The 18,890-nt window shown below is 44.1% G+C and overlaps 1 protein-coding gene and 1 pseudogene across 1 annotated transcript; both read left to right on the top strand.

Moving 5' to 3' along the window:
* The window catches only part of LOC135975143 (paired amphipathic helix protein Sin3a-like), a 365,185-nt pseudogene that overhangs the window by 197,749 nt on the left and 148,546 nt on the right, over positions 1-18,890 (top strand).
* LOC135975102 (olfactory receptor 10A4-like) lies at positions 3,984-5,020 on the top strand. Its single transcript, XM_065565144.1, has one exon. The coding sequence runs from the start codon at positions 3,984-3,986 to the stop codon at positions 4,974-4,976; it is 993 nt and encodes a 330-aa protein (XP_065421216.1). The 3' UTR covers positions 4,977-5,020.

Raw genomic sequence — 18,890 nt, 5'->3', positions numbered from 1 at the left:
AGTTTCGCCTAGGGCGCGAAACTTCCTTGCACCGGCCCTGGTCATAGTAGCACCAGTATAGCACATTATACAATTGTATTCTGGGCTATGGGCTATAGAGATTTAAGTGTGATGACTACTGGTGATGATGCTGATGGTGAGGGGGAAGAGAAGGAAGATGATAACTAACTCTTTGGAGCATAAGCTTTCGTGAGTGAATACCCACTTCGTCAGATGCATGTAATGGAAATTTCCAGAGGCAGGTATAAATATGCAGTCAAGAATCAGTCTGGAGATAACAAGGGTAGTTCAATCAGGGAGGGTGAGGTCCTCTGCTAGCAGTTGAGGTGTGAACACCAAGGGAGGAGAAACTGCTTTTGTAGTTGGCTAGCCATTCACAGGCTTTGTTTAATCCTGATCTGATGGTGTCAAATTTGCAAATGAACGGAAGCTCAGCAGTTTCTCTTTGGAGTCCGGTCCCGAAGTTTTTTTGCTGTAAGATGGCTACCTTTACATCTGGTATTGTGTGGCCAGGGAGGTTGAAGTGTTCTCCTACAGGTTTTTGTATATTGCCATTACATGCATCTGACGAAGTGGGTATTCACCCACAAAAGCTAATGCTCCAATACATCTGTGGTCTTAAAGGTGCCACAGGACTCTCTGTTGCTTTTTACAGATCCAGGCTAACACAGCTACCCCTCTGTACTTAACTCTTTGGGTTGTTTTGCAAGGGGTATTGTAAGTATAGGGATGCTCAGCTCCTTCCATATTATGGCTACCTGCCGTGCTGGGATGGAGTGTTTGTGAATTTCCTAACTGTGTTAATAAATCCATTTTCCATATAATGTAATCTCCTAAGTGTGAGTGTTGCAACCATGCACATGGGGGTTCCCAACTGAATAGTGATTCTGATAATACTGGGCCTGATCTTGGGACAAGAACCTACCAAATTTCAGAATGATGAATAGGGGGAGTAAACTGGTAATATGATCAAGATACATTCAATAGATCAGGCAACAGATTGTTGTCCACAGATGGAGAGAATGAGCCCTGCTCAGCGTGTGTGTGTGTGTGTGAGAGAGAGAGAGAGAGAGAGAGAGAGAGACTGTCACTACCTGCTTGGGGTAATGAGTCATGCTCAGTTTGTATGTGCGTGCATGTGTGAGTGAGTCAGTGACTGTCTCCCCCGCTGAAGGAAATGAGCCATGCTCAATGTGCGTGTATGTGCCACTGCTGCCTCCTCCACTTGTGAACAGCCCCATGGACTCATTCATGGCCACAGTGGTCAGGAAAGATCTTTCATTTACAGCTCATCCAAAAGATATAACATCCACCAGAAACAGTGTCCCCTTCCATTGTGATGAGTTGCTGAGGGTCAGCACCAACTTCAAGGGAAAAGTGCCCCCTGCTAATCCACCCTACCCACCCTCTGCAGCAGAGGTCCCCCAAGCTCCATGCTGGGGCACTGTGCTAAGCAGCCATTCTGATGGGAGATGGTCCACAGCTGAGCCCCTCACCCTGCTCCTTGCGGCACATGGCCACGTGGTGCCCTGCTGAAGCACAAGAGGTCAGCATGGCTCAAGAGACAACAGAGCCCCACCAGGCGAGACCCCACCCAGCTCTTTGCAGCATGTCATCCTTTGGAGCTGCTCTGGAGCATGGGGGTTACACTGACCCACAGAGGAGAATGTCCCTTAATGAGTCCTCCACCCTATTCCCTGCTGTACAGCGCCCCTTACTGCTGAACTGGGACGTTGGGATCAATGAAGCTGAGAACATCCCACAGAGCCCTCCAGGCCCATCCCTATAGATCAGCGCCCACTGGTGCTACACTGGGGCATTGCTACCAGCACTGACTAAGGGGAAAGTGTGCCTCAAACTGAGAATCCCACCCCACTCCCAGTAGCACAGCCTCCTACTTCCATGCTGGAGTAATGGGGTCAACACTGTCTTAGAATTGAGAGTGCTTCCAGCTGAGCCCATCACCCCACTCCCTGAAGCGCACTACCCCCAGCACCTCTCAGCTTCCACACAGAGTTTATTCTAATGCTCCTGTGAACTAGCCCTGATTCTGGTCCCACTGCAAACTTACTGGAGTAAAAGTGAATAGTCCCACTGACTTCAATGGGCTTTGGATCTGGTGGGAAATTTCCTAGGAGGGAAATGGGCTCTATGATTGGAACAGTGGAGTCTAAGACTGAGGACTCCTGGGTTCTGTTCCCAGCTCCGGGAGGGGAGTGGGGTCTAATGTTTAGAGCAGTTGGGGCTGGGAGTCAGAGCTCCTGGGTTCTAATCATGGCTCTGAGACAAGAATGGGGCACACAGTCTGAACATCAGGGAACCGGAGTCATGAGCCTTGGGCATTGTACCTTAGTCAACCCCGACTCTGTGTTGTGTTGCTTTGGACAAATCATTCCTTCTTCTAGACAAAATTGTATCACACAATTTACCACAATTAGTAAATCCTATTATGATTTTCATCTAGAAAATACACATCATGATGATGATAATGACGATACAACTTTCTACAAAATGATTTCCCTAGTGAATTTTTTTTGTTGCAGGTTGAGGCAGTATTGTTCTTCCTTTGAAGAATATAACAAGAAATTTCCTTTAGGGAGTAGGTCCCAGAAGCCAGTGAATGAAATAAAAACACCTCTCTTTCCTTCAACACACTTAGCGTCTGCAGCTGGGAGAGGAAACTACTCTTCTTAAACAAGGTGGGAGGGATAGCTCAGTGGTTTGAGCATTGGTTTGTTAAACCCAGGGTTGTGAGTTCAATCCTTGCAGAGGCCACTTAGGGATCTGGGGCAAAATCAGTACTTGGTCTTGCTAGTGAAGGCAGGGGGCTGGACTTGATGACCTTTCAAGGTCCCTTCCAGTTCTAGGAGATAGGATATCTCCATTAATTTAAAAAAAAAAACAAAAAAAGGTAGGCTATTGATGAATGACTTAAGCCCCCAACCATTCTCCCACTAAAGTCCATTGTGTTGTGCCCCAGTCTGCAATGGGACCAGGATTAAGTCATTGGTTTATTCATTTGAATTTTCCATACAGTGGCAGAGAAACTTAGAGTGTGTGTTTCTGAGCACCTGGGTTGTGTCTGTATTCATATCTATCTATCTATCTATGGATGTGTGTGTGAAACACTATACCTCATATTCTTCATAGAAATAATTTTATAATATAGTTATAGCATATCTAAGATGTATATTATGCAAGATGGGTCTGCTGAGAGATCATTGGAAAGTTTATGATCTGCTGAATATGATTATCCTATTTATATGCATGTATAATTACTGTATTTGAATTTAGGACTATTGACTTTGTAACAATTACAAGTTGGTTTACACCTGGAAAACGCCCACCACACAGAATGCAATCAGTGTGGATTGGCCATTGGGGAGAACAATAGGACTTTGAAGATGCTAATCTCCCACCTTCCTGAGAAGCTTCCTGGGATGCTACAAAAATAAATAAATAAATAAATACAAATAATTGTCCTCATTTGAGAAATCTTATTTTGGTAAACATGGTTATAGAATAGAATAACATTCCTAGAGGGGAAAGCAGAAGAAACACAGAAAGGAGAAAAGATCCCTTTTTTAATTTCCATGGAGACAGAAAAAAATGTGTTCAAAGAGGAAGAATAGAACCCCCGATGCTGGAAACTGGTATACCTCCATTGCTGGTATAAAGTAATGTAGCTCATTTAGAGTCAATTCATCAGACCACCGTCTGTTGTAAATCAGCTGTAGTTCCACTGGTGTCAAAGTGGTCGGCTCTCCAGCTGACCTATATTGGCACAGCTTGATTGACATCAATGTGGCTCCACCAGCTTATGCCTGATGATGATTGGGTCCAGTTATATATTTCTATGCAGAATTGCAGCAGGTTTTAGTCTGAAGCATCCCAACAGAAAGGAAACCAGTATGAATTGTTTGATTCACATCCACATGTTTGGTATTCCTCAGATTCAGTCTCTTTTTTTGTTGCCCCTACAGATGACCTATTCTGTGAGTGACTCTGGAGAGAACCAGACCATCTCCGATGTGTTCATCCTGGTGGGCTTTTCGTACCTTAACAAGCTGCAAATCGTTCTGTTTCTGGTGCTTCTGGTCACCTACCTGGTCACCCTGATGGGGAACCTGCTTGTTATCCTCCTTATAAAGCTAAACCCCTCACTCCGCACCCCCATGTATTTTTTTCTGGTGAACCTGTCATTCTTGGAAATCTGCTACACCAGCAGTGTGATCCCTCAGCTGCTGGTTCATCTCTTGGTGGACCTAAAGACCATCACCATTGCGGGCTGCGCTGCCCAGATGTACATCATCTCCATCATGGGCCTAACGGAATGCTGCCTCTTAGCAGCCATGGCGTACGACCGCTACATCGCCATATGTCACCCCCTTCACTACAGAACTTTCATGAGTGGCCGGGCATGTGCACAGCTCATGGGTGCTTCATGGATCATCGGCATCTCGATGGAAGTAGCTCAGACCACTTGGATCTTCAGCCTGCCCTTCTGTGGCTCCAACCGCATCCACCACTTCTTCTGTGACATCCCACCAGTGTTGAAGATGGCATGCACGGACATATCCAAAAATATGATTATGGTCTTGACTGTGTCAGTTTTGTTCATTATGGGCCCTTTTTTGTTGATAACCCTGTCCTACATCTGCATTATCTCCACCATCCTCAAGCTGCCGACGGCAGAGGGAAGGCATAAAGCCTTCTCCACCTGCTCCTCCCACCTCATGGTGGTGACTTTGTTCTATGGAATGGTCCTTTTCACCTACCTGAGGCCCAAGTCTATCTCCACCCCAAAGAGTGATCAAATGATTTCCCTCGTGATCACAGTTGCGGCACCTGTATTGAACCCCATAATATACACTCTGAGGAACAAAGAGGTGAAGGGAACCTTTAGAAAAACAGTAGAGAGGAGCATCTTTTCACACAATCGGCGAAAACAGAGAATGAAAATTAGACTTACTTAAAACAGGGGGAATGAGGGAAATGCATACATGTTTTGTTGAATTACTGCCGATGACCCTCACTTTTTAATTGAAATTTTGCCATTTGAAAAAATTGGACGTGTAAACCTATCAGGAGAATGGGAAGAGAAACTTGTATTACCAAAAAACCCCAAATTTTAAATATCTTCAAAATCTGGAATGTCAAAGGAAAAAGAAGCTTAAAATGGAGACCCTTTCATAAAATGTTCACCTTGGTTTTTGCAAATTTTACAATTTTCACCAAAATTTTAATGATGGAAAAATCCAAACCATCTCTACAGACAACTCCATTTAGGCTTTTCCTTTTCCTGTTCTGTCAGTCCATTGCAGCATTTTAAGATTTGGGTTGGGTTGGGCTGAGTTTTCTTTTGCTGTCTAATGGATTTCCCCGGTGCTCCCTGTTGCCTAATTTTAAATAACATTTCTCAGCACTTATGAACAGTTTCCTATGTAAGACTCTGATGGATCTTTCAATGCCTAACCTGATCAGATCACACAACAGCTCCTGAAGCTGGCTCTTGAATTCCCTGGCATTTTGCACAGGTTCAGCAGTCTATGCTAACAGATCATAGCGTATATCATAGATTCATTGATTAAAAGGCCATAAGGGACCAATGCTGATCATCTAGTCTGACATTCTGCTTAACGCAGGGCAGAGAGTTTCACCTGGTGATTCCCGAGTCAAAGAAGCACTGTACATCAAGAAAATTGTAGATATTAGATGATTAACATTTGTTCATAATTAATGAACAGGTTATGTAAAATTCAATGGATAATGTGTTGACTAAATAATGGAGGAAAATTAAGCAATAGAAAATGTGCAAATGTATGAAAATATGTATAAAATATGTAAAATTATGTATATATATATATATATATATATATATGTACATATACAAAAACATGTACATATGTAAAAATATGTATAAAATACATATGTAAAATACATAAAAAATAAGAAAATACATATAAGAATGGGCTGGAGAAATGCTGGATCAGAAATCGACGAATGAAACCGAAGCACCCGAACAGGAGATCCAGGCAGGTGAGGAGGACTGATGTCATGGAGGAAGGAAGGACTTTTCAGTGCCCCAGAATGTCTTAACTTGGGAACATTCACTTATTCTGTCTTGTCTGTTATTACTTGTGAGGCAGGAATGTATGTCCAGACACTATAAGTAAGATTAATTCTGTTTTAAATTGTATTAAATAAAGGCAAAACTGATTAAGCCTAAATTGGATGGACATGTGACTCAGTTTCCCACTCTACACTCCCAACAATGTACACAATTTGATAAAAAAGGTAAAGCCCACATAAATGCTCTCATCTCTGCTTTGTTAATTCATTTAGCAAAGGTGTTGCCCTTATACAATAATAATCAGAGAAACAAGCCGTGTCCTGACAGTGAACACATATGTATTAAGTTAGTATACACCCCATTATGTGAATACATGGCAGTTCCACAAACTGAATTAGCGTATGTTCTTCCCAGTGTTCTGTGCACTCATGCTAACCTACACCTCACACTACCAAGCAACAGTATAACTTAGTATTTAACATAAGCAGATAAGAAATTTATAAAGTCAAGATACATTAATTCAATAGCTTAGTACAAATTGTGGGGAACCTTCACAGACCAGGACGTGGAATGCTGTGTCCAAAAGCAAGATATGGAAAATCATGGTTCAGAACAAGGAGTTAAGGAACGAAGTTAAGGGATGAACAGACAGGATGGATTTCTGTGACATAAGACATAAGAATGGCCATACTGGATCCAACCAAAGGTCCATCCAGCCCAGTAATGATCAGTGATCTCTCTCCTGCCATCCATCTCCACCCTCTGACAAACAGAAGCTAGGGACACCACTCCTTAACCATCTGGGCTAATAGCCATTAACGGACTTAGCCTCCATGAATGTATCCAGTTCTCTTTTAAACCCTGTTACAGTCCTAGCTTTCACAACCTCCTCAGGCAAGGAGTTTCACAGGGTTGACTGTGTGCTGTGTAAAAAAGAACTTCCTTTTATTTGTTTTAAACCTGCTGCCCATTAATTTCGTTTGGTGGCCCCTAGTTCTTATATTATGGGAGCAAGTAAATAACTTTTCCTTATTCACTTTCTCCACACCACTCATGATTTTATATAAGTCTATCATATCCCCCTTAGTCTCCTCTTTTCCAAGCTGAAAAGTCCTAGCCTCTTTAATCTCTCCTCATATGGGACCCGTTCCAAACCCGTAATCATTTTAGTTGCCCTTCTCTGAACCTCTGTACGCAGTATTCAAGATGTGGGCATGCCATGGATTTATATAAGGGCAATAAGATATCCTCTGTCTTATTCTCTATCCCTTTTTTAATGATTCCTAACACCCTGTTTGCTTTTTTGACTGCCGCTGCACACTGCATGGACGCCTTCAGAGAACTATCCATGATGACCCCAAGATCTTTCTCCTGATTAGTTGTAGCTAAATTAGCCCCCATCATATTGTATGTATAGTTGGGGTTATTTTTTCCAATGTGCATTACTTTACATTTATCCACATTAAATTTCATTTGCCATTTTGCTGGCCAATCACTTAGTTTGGTGAGATCTTTTTGAAGTTCTTCACAATCTGCTTTGGTCTTAACTATCTTGAGTAGTTTAGTATCATCTGCAAACTTTGCCACCTCGCTGTCAGGGGTGGCTCTAGGCACCAGCGCAGCAAGCACCTGCCTGGGGCGGCAAGCCACGGGGTGCGGCCTGACGGTCGCCCTGAGGACGGCAGTCAGCCGGCCTTCGGCAGCATGCCTGCAAGAGGTCCCCCGGTCCCGAGAGGCGCCCCTGCTCTTACACACCCCAAATACTCTGTCCAGCACCTCCCAAATACCATCTCCCAGTACACACACACCCCTCCAGCACCCCAAAATACCCCCTTGAGCTCACACCCCCGCAGCAGTGTCCTCTATTAGGGAACTTGAAATACAGGTGGGGTCACCCCAGATAAAGTTGAATTTTAAAGGCAGGTGTTTCTGTTCTCCCTCACGGTGTGACCGCACTGGGGCCAGGCTCTGGAAGTCTCAGTGAGCTACAATCCCAGCTGGGTGCCCAGAGGGCAGTTCCAGGAGGGCGTGGTGATTCCCTGCACAGCCCGGGCAGAGGCAGTGTTGCCCTTTTCTCTCCCCTCATTCCAAAGGCTTGGCCCGGACCTGTGTCACAAGGTTGTGTGAGTTGGGTACAAGCTGGGAAAAGCCCCGAGGGCCCCCACTCAGGCTGGTTCAGAGAGGGCAGCAGAGCCCGGAGGCCTCCAGCCAGGCTCTCTCTCTCCTTCCCCTTTCCACCTAATACCTTGTGTATCCCGGTGCGGCTGGGCTGAATCTCGCCCCAGGGGGCCCAGCCGAGGGACACCCCGTCTCTCTCTCGCTCTACCGGAGGTCTCTCCTGGAGTCAGGGTCACCGTCCACTGATGGAAGAGGTGCCTGGCGGTTGCGGGGTCAGTCCACCAGCTACCTCGTCCCTGGAGTGCAGGGTCTCGCCTCTGACCCACACGGAGGGAGCCCTCATTGCTCAGTGTATAACAGGGGGGTCGCTTAGCCTCCTGTACAACACGAGCAAGAGCCTTGTGTCCAGCAAGTATAAATGGGAGTGGTTCCCCCCGGGCTTTGTCTGTGTGTCCGGAAGCCCGGGAGGGTGCCGCCCCTCACTCTCAGGCTAGGGTGGCCGCATGGCGGGAGTGAGACTGCTGTATAGCCCTGTCCACATGGGGGGCAGAGAGGGGGACACAGGGGCACACACCAAAGCTCCTCACCTATGATATAGGAGCACAAGCCCCATGGACTCTCGTCCTCTGTTTTACAATTATACTTCTTTTTTCTTTCTTTTTGTGTGTGTGTGTTTTTTTCTTAATAGTTATATTTTTACCTTTTTAATATATTTTACGTGTATTTCCTTTTTGATTTTATTGTTGTTTATATATATTTTAAGTTTCATTTTATTTTATTTCCCCTTTTATGGTTTTTATGTATTTTACAATTCTTTTATTTTTTAGTTTTTATTATTTTACTTTTTATAAGTCTGTTAATCTTTTTGTATTTTATTCATTATTACTATTTTAAATTTATTTTGCACTTTTTATAAATGTATTATTTTTTCTAATTTTTTATTCTACTTTATGTGAATTGTATACTCTGTTGTCCAGTCATTTGGGCTCCTATCTTCTCTCACTCCAGTGAGGATCTTCAGCCTCTCCAACCCAACCCATCATGGTAGTCATGCGCCGCCCCAGCCAAGTCTCTTTGTCCCCTGACTCCAGCCAGACCCTCCAACACCACCAGCGGCGGGTCCCTCAGTCCCTCTCAGAGCAAAGGACCTGCCACCGAATTGCCACCGAAGAGTGGAATGGTGCGATCGCGCTGCTGCGGCTTTTTTTTTTTTTTTTGCCGCTTGGGGCGGCAGAAAACCTGGAGCCGGCCCTGGAAGAGATTATCTCGTGTTTTTTCAAAGACACAAACTACAGCACTAGCTCCGTAGGGAAATGTTATTAGGCGACAGTTACAGGCCGTTCCATCATCCTTGTTGCTCTGCATGAAATGTCTATTAGGGGCCTAGCGGGAAAAGGTTCTGCTCCCGCAGGTGAATTATTTGTGTCTTTATTCTCCAGACACTTATCAAGCCATTGGTTCTAATTTACAGCAACATTTGAAACCTGCAACTCCCACTGAAGTCAATGAGACCTCAGCCCCTTTGCAAATCAAGCCCACTCTGAACAATGATGAATGGAAAATGATCAAGGACCATACCAGGTCCAAGCACATCTCCTGACCTTGGCCACCTTCTCGAGCATAGGGTGGGCAGTATATTAGCTGTAACAAATAGTTACACTGTTGGAGTAATTAATTCCCTTAGTATTAATTAATTTTCCTCACTGCTCTGAGGCTCAGGATTGGCTCTGACAGAAGGGAAATACACTGCTCTGTACGAACAAGAAAGCGTAAAGCTGCAGGAGCTGAAAAAGCAAAGTCTTTGACATCATTTCTAACCATTGACTGACCCTCCAGCAGCCCCACACTCTGGTGCCCCTGGTGCCCATTATACAGTATAGACACCCCCTTTAAAAAAACTTTTATAGTGATAATCAAGATGGCCCATTTAAGACAGTTTGACAAGAGGGTGTGAGGATACTTAACATTGGGAAATAGATTCAATGTGTGTAATGGTGTGTAAAGTTTTTTTTCTCTTGCTGACAATAGCCCATCTTAATTAATTAGCCTCTTAGAGTTGGGAGGGGAACTCCCACCTTTTTATGTTCTCTGTATGTATATATCTCTCCTCACTATATGTTCCAATTTATGCATCTGATGAAGTGGGCTGTAGCCCATGAAAGCTTATGCTCAAATAAATTTGTTAGTCTCTAAGGTGCCACAAGTACTCCTGTTCTTTTTGCGGATACAGACTAACACGGCTGCTACTCTGAAACTAATTAGGCTTGTGTAACTGCCAGGGATTTATATTGTGGGGTATATACTAAGCTAACATGTATGTGTTTGCTAACAGGCCACTGCTGGTTGCTCTGATTACACTGGTCTACAATTTTTGAGAAGTCGTTTGCTTCAGAGATAAAATGTGCTATTTATTATGTATTTTGATGTGCTGAATTCAAATATGACAATTAAAACAAATGATTTGCTACTGTTTCTAAGATATTTACGTTTTTACATTTTATGTCTATGTATATTGTGTAGATAGTAGAGTTCTAATCATAAATTGTAAACCTAGGTCTTTTCATGTGTTTATGGTTGCTTTACATGATGATATTTCACCTGTCCTCTTTATGTAACACTTTAAAAATCAGCAAAAGGGTTATATAAATACAATTTATTATGAAACAAAAGGCAAAAAACTGTTATGTACATAGTTTAGTCCTATTCAGTGTCTACTCGGCGCTTTTTGGCTTGTCTCTTGTATTCATTAAATGGAGCATCTCTTGTCACTGTCCAGCAATCGTCTGCAAGCATTGGTGGGCTCCATTTGCCCTGATAGCGTTTCTCTATTGTTGCAATGTCCTGGTGAAATCGCTCGCCATGCTCATCGCTCACTGCTCTGCAGTTCGGTGGAAAAAAATCTAGATGAGAGTGCAAAAAGTGTATCTTTAGTGACATGTTGAAACCAAGGCTTTTGTATGCCTTGAGGAGGTTTTCCACCAACAACCTGTAGTTGTCTGCCGTGTTTTTTCTGAGAAAATGCATTGCCACTAACTGGAAGGCTTTCCATGCCGTCTTTTCCTTGCCACGCAGTGCATGGTCAAATGCATCATCTCGAAGAAGTTCACGAATCTGAGGACCAACAAAGACACCTTCCTTTATCTTAGCTTCACTTAACCTTGGAAATTTTCTACAGAGGTACTTGAAAGTTGCTTGTGTTTTGTCAATGGCCTTGACAAAATTCTTCATCAAACCCAGCTTGATGTGTAAGGGTGGTAATAAAATCTTCCTTGATTCAACAAGTGGTTGATGCTGAACACTATTCCTCCCAGGCTCCAACGTCTGTCGGAGTGGCCAATCTTTCTTGATGTAGTGGGAATCTCTTGCACGACTATCCCATTCGCAGAGAAAACAGCAGTACTTTGTGTATCCAGTCTGCAGACCAAGCAAGAGAGCAACAACCTTCAAACTGCCACAAAGCTGACACTGATGTTGGTCATAGTTTATGCACCTCAAAAGTTGTTTCATGTTGTCATAGGTTTCCTTCATATGGACTGCATGACCAACTGGAATTGATGGCAAAACATTGCCATTCTGCAGTAAAACAGCTTTAAGACTCGTCTTCGATGAATCAATGAACAGTCTCCACTCATCTGGATCGTGAATGATGTTGAGGGCTGCCATCACACCATCGATGTTGTTGCAGGCTACAAGATCACTTTCCATGAAGAAGAATGGGACAAGATCCTTTTGATGGTCACGGAACAAGGAAACCCTAACATCACCTGCCAGGAGATTCCACTGCTGTAGACTGGAGCCCAACATCTCTGCCTTACTCCTGGGTAGTTACAAATTCCTGACAAGGTTATTCAGTTCACCTTGTGTTATGAATTGTGGTTCAGAGGAGGAGGATGGGAGAAAATGTCGGTCCTGTGACATTGATGGTTCAGGACCAGAAGTTTCATCCTCTTCCTCTTCCTCGTCTGACTCAAGTGAGAATGATTCTGGTGCATCAGGAACCGGCAGTCCTTCTCCATGGGGTACTGGGCGTAGAGCTGATGGAATGTTTGGATAAAATACAGTCCACTTTTTCTTCTTTGACACACCTTTCCCAACTGGAGGCACCATGCAGAAGTAACAATTGCTGGTATGATCTGTTGGCTCTCTCCAAATCATTGGCAATGCAAAAGGCATAGATTTCCTTTTCCTGTTCAACCACTGGTGAAGATTTGTTGCACAAGTGTTGCAGCATATGTGTGGAGCCCACCTCTTGTCCTGATCTCCAATTTTGCAGCCAAAATAAAGGTGATAGGCTTTCTTAACCATAGTAGTTACACTGCGCTTTTGTGATGCACAAGTCACTTCACCACAAACATAGCAGAAGTTATCTGCACTGTTCACACAAGTACGAGGCATCTCTGTGCACTTTGGCTAAACAGAAATGTGTCCCTTTGCAAAATCAAACACTGACAAATAAGACAGCACAACACTGTATGTGTTTGTCAGTCTGTTTGTTTGTTTTGGTTGTTTGAAGGACCGTGTGCTGTGGCTGGCAGTTGGAAGGTTTGAAAGCTAGAAGCCTCTGGTAAGTGGCTGAGCCTTCAGCAGTGGGCGGGGCATTCATACAGGCCAGGGCTTTATAAAGCAGCGCACAAGCGACCAGGGAGCTTTGCGAACAGGGGCTGCTAACAGGGAGTTTCACAAGGGAGTTCTCCAGGTGAAGGAGGAGCAATACAGCATCCTTTTGGGGTAAGTGACTGTCTGTAGTGTGTGTTTGTTTGTGTTTGAGGGTTACTTGCTGTGTGCTGAGCTTGTGTTTGTCAGTCTGTTTGTTTGTTTTGGTTGTTTGAAGGACCGTGTGCTGTGGCTGGCAGTTGGAAGGTTTGAAAGCTAGAAGCCTCTGGTAAGTGGCTGAGCCTTCAGCAGTGGGCGGGGCATTCATACAGGCCAGGGCTTTATAAAGCAGCGCACAAGCGACCAGGGAGCTTTGCGACCAGGGGCTGCTAACAGGGAGTTTCGCAAGGGAGTTTGGAAGGGGAGCAGGAAGGGGGCGAGGGTCCCTTGCTGGTTCCATCTGTTTTCCTCTTGATTCCCCTTAATACCTATAAAGCAACTACATTCATAACTTTTTGCTTAAACAACCCTTTCAGCTGACAGGGGGCTGCAGACGGGAGTTTGACAGAGGGAGGCTTACGATGGTTAGGAAGACCCGCAACACCTGTGCCAGCACTGCTACTGTCTCCTCCACCTGTGCCTGTAGCCAGACAGAGTGCCTAAGCATGGATGCCTCTACCCAGATCCTGGTGTGGTTTTGCAAAGACTGTAACTTGCAATTTCCATTTACTGATATCCAGGCTGGGGGGACCATCCAATGTGAGAGGTGCCTGCTGGTGGAATCTCTCAGGCAGCAGGTGGGAGAGCTACAGGAGGAGGTGGCTAGGTTGAGGAGCATCCATATCCACGAGCAATTCCTTGACAGTGTCCATGTGGAGACAGCTGAGGTAGCTGTCCCAGTACACAGGACTGCTGATACACCACTGGTGGAGGAGGAGATGGCTCAGGGTGGACACTGGCAGCTGGTTACTTCTGGCAGCAGGCAGTGCTCCACCCTTGCTCCGAACCCTCCTGCCGTGGTTATAGGTAACCGTTATGCTCTTCTTGATACAGGAAAGAAGGAATCACTCCCTACAGTAAAGGAGGAGAAGCCTCGTACCCCTAAGGCTGGGAGGCCTGCTGCCACCACTGCGAATAGGAAACGTAGGGTAGTGGTGGTCGGAGACTCTCTGCTGAGGGGGATGGAGGCGCCCATCTGTCGCCCTGACATTTCATCTCGGGAGGTATGCTGCCTGCCGGGGGCCCGTATCAGAGACGTTACGGAGGCATTGTCGAGGATTATCCAGCCCTCTGACTACTACCCCATGCTACTCATCCATGTGGGCACAAATGATACTGCGCGGTGTGACACTGAGCGGATCAAGAGTGACTACAGGGCTCTGGGAGTACGGGTGAAGGAGTTTGGAGCGCAGGTGGTATTCTCTTCAATTCTTCCTGTCAAAGGTAGGGGCCCGGGCAGAGACAGATGCATCATGGAGGTGAATGCCTGGCTGCGAAGATGGTGTCGCCAGGAGGGCTTTGGCTTCCTAGACCACGGGATGCTATTTGAGGAAGGACTGCTAGGCAGAGATGGCATTCACCTTTCGAGGAGAGGAAAGACCCTATTCGGCCACAGACTGGCTAACCTAGTGAGGAGGGCTTTAAACTAGGTTTGACGGGGACAGGTGAGCAAAGCCCACAGGTAAGTGGGGAATATGGAGACCGGGGAGATGGGTCGGAAACAAGAGGGAGTGTGGGCTATATTGGCAGAGAGAAAGGAGAGTCAGGACAAAACTGGGAGGAAAGATCAAACCAGTATCTTAGATGCCTATATACAAATGCGAGAAGTATGGGGAATAAGCAGGAAGAACTGGAAGTGCTAATAAATAAATACAACTATGACATTGTTGGCATCACTGAAACTTGGTGGGATAATACACATGATTGGAATGTTGGTGTGGATGGGTACAGCTTGCTCAGGAAGGATAGACAGGGGAAAAAGGGAGGAGGTGTTGCCTTATATATTAAAAATGTACACACTTGGACTGAGGTAGAGATGGACATAGGAGACGGAAGTGTTGAGAGTCTCTGGGTTAGGCTTAAAGGGGCAAAAAACAAGGGAGATGTCATGCTAGGAGTCTACTACAGGCCACCTAACCAGGGGGAAGAGGTGGATGAGGCTTTTTTCAAGCAACTAACAAAATCATCCAAAGCCCAAGATTTGGTGGTGATGGGGGACTTCAACTATCCGGATATATGTTGGGAAAATAACACAGCGGGGCACAGACTATCCAACAAATTCTTGGACTGCATTGGAGACAACTTTTTATTTCAGAAGGTTGAAAAAGCTACTAGGGGGGAAGCTGTTCTAGACTTGATTTTAACAAATAGGGAGGAACTCGTTGAGAATGTGAAAGTAGAAGGCAGCCTGGGTGAAAGTGATCATGAAATCATAGAGTTTGCAATTCTAACGAAGGGTAGAAGGGAGAACAGCAAAATAGAGACAATGGATTTCAGGAAGGCAGATTTTGGGAAGCTCAGAGAGCTGATAGGTAAGGTCCCATGGGAATCAAGACTGAGGGGAAAAACAACTGAGGAGAGTTGGCAGTTTTTCAAAGGGACACTATTAAGGGCCCAAAAGCAAGCTATTCCGCTGGTTAGGAAAGATAGAAAATGTGGCAAAAGACCACCTTGGCTTAACCATGAGATCTTGCACGATCTAAAAAATAAAAAGGAGTCATATAAAAAATGGAAACTAGGACAGATTACAAAGGAGGAATATAGGCAAACAACACAGGAATGCAGGGGCAAGATTAGAAAGGCAAAGGCCCAAAATGAGCTCAAACTAGCTATGGGAATAAAAGGAAACAAGAAGACTTTTTATCAATACATTAGAAGCAAGAGGAAGACCAAAGACAGGGTAGGCCCACTGCTTAGTGAAGAGGGAGAAACAGTAACAGGAAACTTGGAAATGGCAGAGATGCTTAATGACTTCTTTGTTTCGGTCTTCACCGAGAAGTCTGAAGCAATGCCTAACATAGTGAATGCTAATGGGAAGGGGGTAGGTTTAGCGGATAAAATAAAAAAAGAACAAGTTAAAAATCACTTAGAAAAGTTAGATGCCTGCAAGTCACCCGGGCCTGATGAAATGCATCCTAGAATACTCAAGGAGCTAATAGAGGAGGTATCTGAGCCTCTAGCTATTATCTTTGGAAAGTCATGGGAGACGGGAGAGATTCCAGAAGACTGGAAAAGGGCAAATATAGTGCCCATCTATAAAAAGGGAAATAAAAACAACCCAGGTAACTACAGACCAGTTAGTTTAACTTCTGTGCCAGGGAAGATAATGGAGCAAGTAATTAAGGAAATCATCTGCAAACACTTGGAAGGTGGTAAGGTGATAGGGAACAGCCAGCATGGATTTGTGAAGAACAAATCATGTCAAACCAATCTGATAGCTTTCTTTGATAGAATAACGAGCCTTGTGGATAAGGGTGAAGCAGTGGATGTGGTATACCTAGACTTTAGTAAGGCATTTGATACGGTCTCGCATGATATTCTTATCGATAAAATAGGCAAATACAAATTAGATGGGGCTACTATAAGGTGGGTGCATAACTGGCTGGATAACCGTACTCAGAGAGTTGTTATTAATGGTTCCCAATCCTGCTGGAAAGGCGTAACGAGTGGGGTTCCGCAGGGGTCTGTTTTGGGACCGGCTCTGTTCAATATCTTCATCAACGACTTAGATATTGGCATAGAAAGTACGCTTATTAAGTTTGCGGATGATACCAAACTGGGAGGGATTGCAACTACTTTGGAGGACAGGGTCATAATTCAAAATGATCTGGACAAATTGGAGAAATGGTCTGAGTTAAACAGGATGAAGTTTAACAAAGACAAATGCAAAGTGCTCCACTTAGGAAGGAAAAATCAATTTCACACATACAGAATGGGAAAAGACTGTCTAGGAAGGAGTACGGCAGAAAGGGATCTAGGGGTTATAGTGGACCACAAGCTAAATATGAGTCAACAGTGTGATGCTGTTGCAAAAAAAGCAAACATGATTCTGGGATGCATTAACAGGTGTGTTGTGAGCAAGACACGAGAAGTCATTCTTCCGCTCTACTCTGCTCTGGTTAGGCCTCAGCTGGAGTATTGTGTCCAGTTCTGGGCGCCGTATTTTAAAAAAGATGTGGAGAAATTGGAAAGGGTCCAAAGAAGAGCAACAAGAATGATTAAAGGTCTTGAGAACATGACCTATGAAGGAAGGCTGAAAGAACTGGGTTTGTTTAGTTTGGAGAAGAGAAGACTGAGAGGGGACATGATAGCAGTTTACAGGTATCTAAAAGGGTGTCATGAGGAGGAGGGAGAGAACTTGTTCACCTTAGCCTCTAAGGATAGAACCAGAAACAATGGGTTTAAACTGCAGCAAGGGAGGTCTAGGTTGGACATTAGGAAAAAGTTCCTAACTGTCAGGGTGGTTAAACACTGGAATAAATTGCCTAGGGAGGTTGTGGAATCTCCGTCTCTGGAGATATTTAAGAGTAGGTTAGATACATGTCTATCAGGGATGGTCTAGACAGTATTTGGTCCTGCCATGCGGGCAGGGGACTGGACTCGATGACCTCTCGAGGTCCCTTCCAGTCCTATAATCTATGATTCTATGATTCTATGATTTCTAGAGCTGATATAGGACAATTTGTTCAGCATAGTGATGTAAGCTTCGTTATGATTGCATCATCCATGACTTCTAGGAATAACATGATGCAATTCATATCATGTATGAGGCAATACCAGCTTCAGATTGCATCATTAATTGTTTTGCCTAAAAAGCAAGTACTGTCCATACCCAGTCATAGATTTATTCATAGATCCAGTCAAAGATGTATTTTAGTCATTTCTGGTTTAAATTGAGATCCCTTCCCTTTACAACTCACTTATCCTCCGCCATTCCCAAGTCAAGGGTCGTATATACTGACCCAATAGCATATCTTGAAAACTAGAGCCAATCAACAATTTTAAGCATCATTTTCGTTCTCAGTGACCCAGAATTAGTAAAGTTTGACTACACTTATTTCAGAAGCATTTTGGCAGTAGAGCAGTGTTACTATTATATGAGGGTCCCACCTTTGCCTAATTAATTTACGAAGCTGAGATGAGGACACTTATGTGGGATTTACCCTGTTTTATCAAATTGTGTACGTGGTTGTTGGGAGTTTAGAATGGGAAACTGAGTCACGCGGCCACCCAATTTAGGCTTAATCAGTTTTGCCTTTATTGAATACAATTTCAGACAGAATTAGTGTCACCTATAGTGTCTGGACATAATGTTCTGCCTGGCAAGTAAAAACAGACAAGACAGAATAGGTAAATGGGCCAAAGTTACCACATTCCATTAACAAGTCCTTCCTTCTTCCATGATGGTTGTCACATCCCTTGATCTCCTGGTCTAGTCCTTCAGCCACATTCATCGGTTTCTGGTACAACATTTCTCCACCCTTGGGCCCCTTTTATCTGTACTCTCATACTTAATCCCATTCTCAATTGGCTTAATTTCCCCCCCAAATTTTAGCCAACATATTATCCATTGAATTTACATAGCCTGGTACCTGTACATTACGCATGCACAAGTGTTAATAACCTAATGCCTACAATTTTCTTGCTGAATTTGTAGTTTCTGGGACATGTACCAGATACACTGGCATTTGGTGCATTATTGTTATACATTGATAGAACCTCTTCTAGTTATGAGTTTTTAACACTGCTATTATTTTACATATGTAATATAAAATATGTACAGTGCTTCTTTGACTCAGGAATCACCAGGTTGAAATTCTCTGCCCTGCGTTAAGCAGGATGTCAGACTAGATGATCAAAATGGTCTCTTATGGCCTTTTAATCAATGAATCTATGATGTGCACCATGATCTTACAATCTGATTTGCTAATATAGACTTCTGCATCTGTGCAAACTGCCATGGAAGTCAATAGCTAGCTCCCAGAGTTTTTGTGTGACCTGATCACGTTAGGCATCGAAAGCTCTATCGGTGTCTTACATAGGAAGTCATTCATAAATGGTGAAGAATTTTCTTTAAAATTAGGCTAGAGTGAAATGCATTCAAGAG

This window comes from Chrysemys picta, chromosome 13 (genome assembly GCF_011386835.1).
Source record: "Chrysemys picta bellii isolate R12L10 chromosome 13, ASM1138683v2, whole genome shotgun sequence".
Classification (NCBI taxonomy): Eukaryota; Metazoa; Chordata; order Testudines; family Emydidae; genus Chrysemys; species Chrysemys picta.
The sequence above is the reverse complement of the archived record's forward strand: the minus strand, read 5'-3'. Positions and strand labels throughout refer to the sequence as shown.

Coding starts and splice junctions, on each gene's coding strand:
- LOC135975102 (XM_065565144.1), top strand. CDS start 3,984: ATGACCTATTCTGTGAGTGACTCTGGAGAGAACCAGACCATCTCCGAT.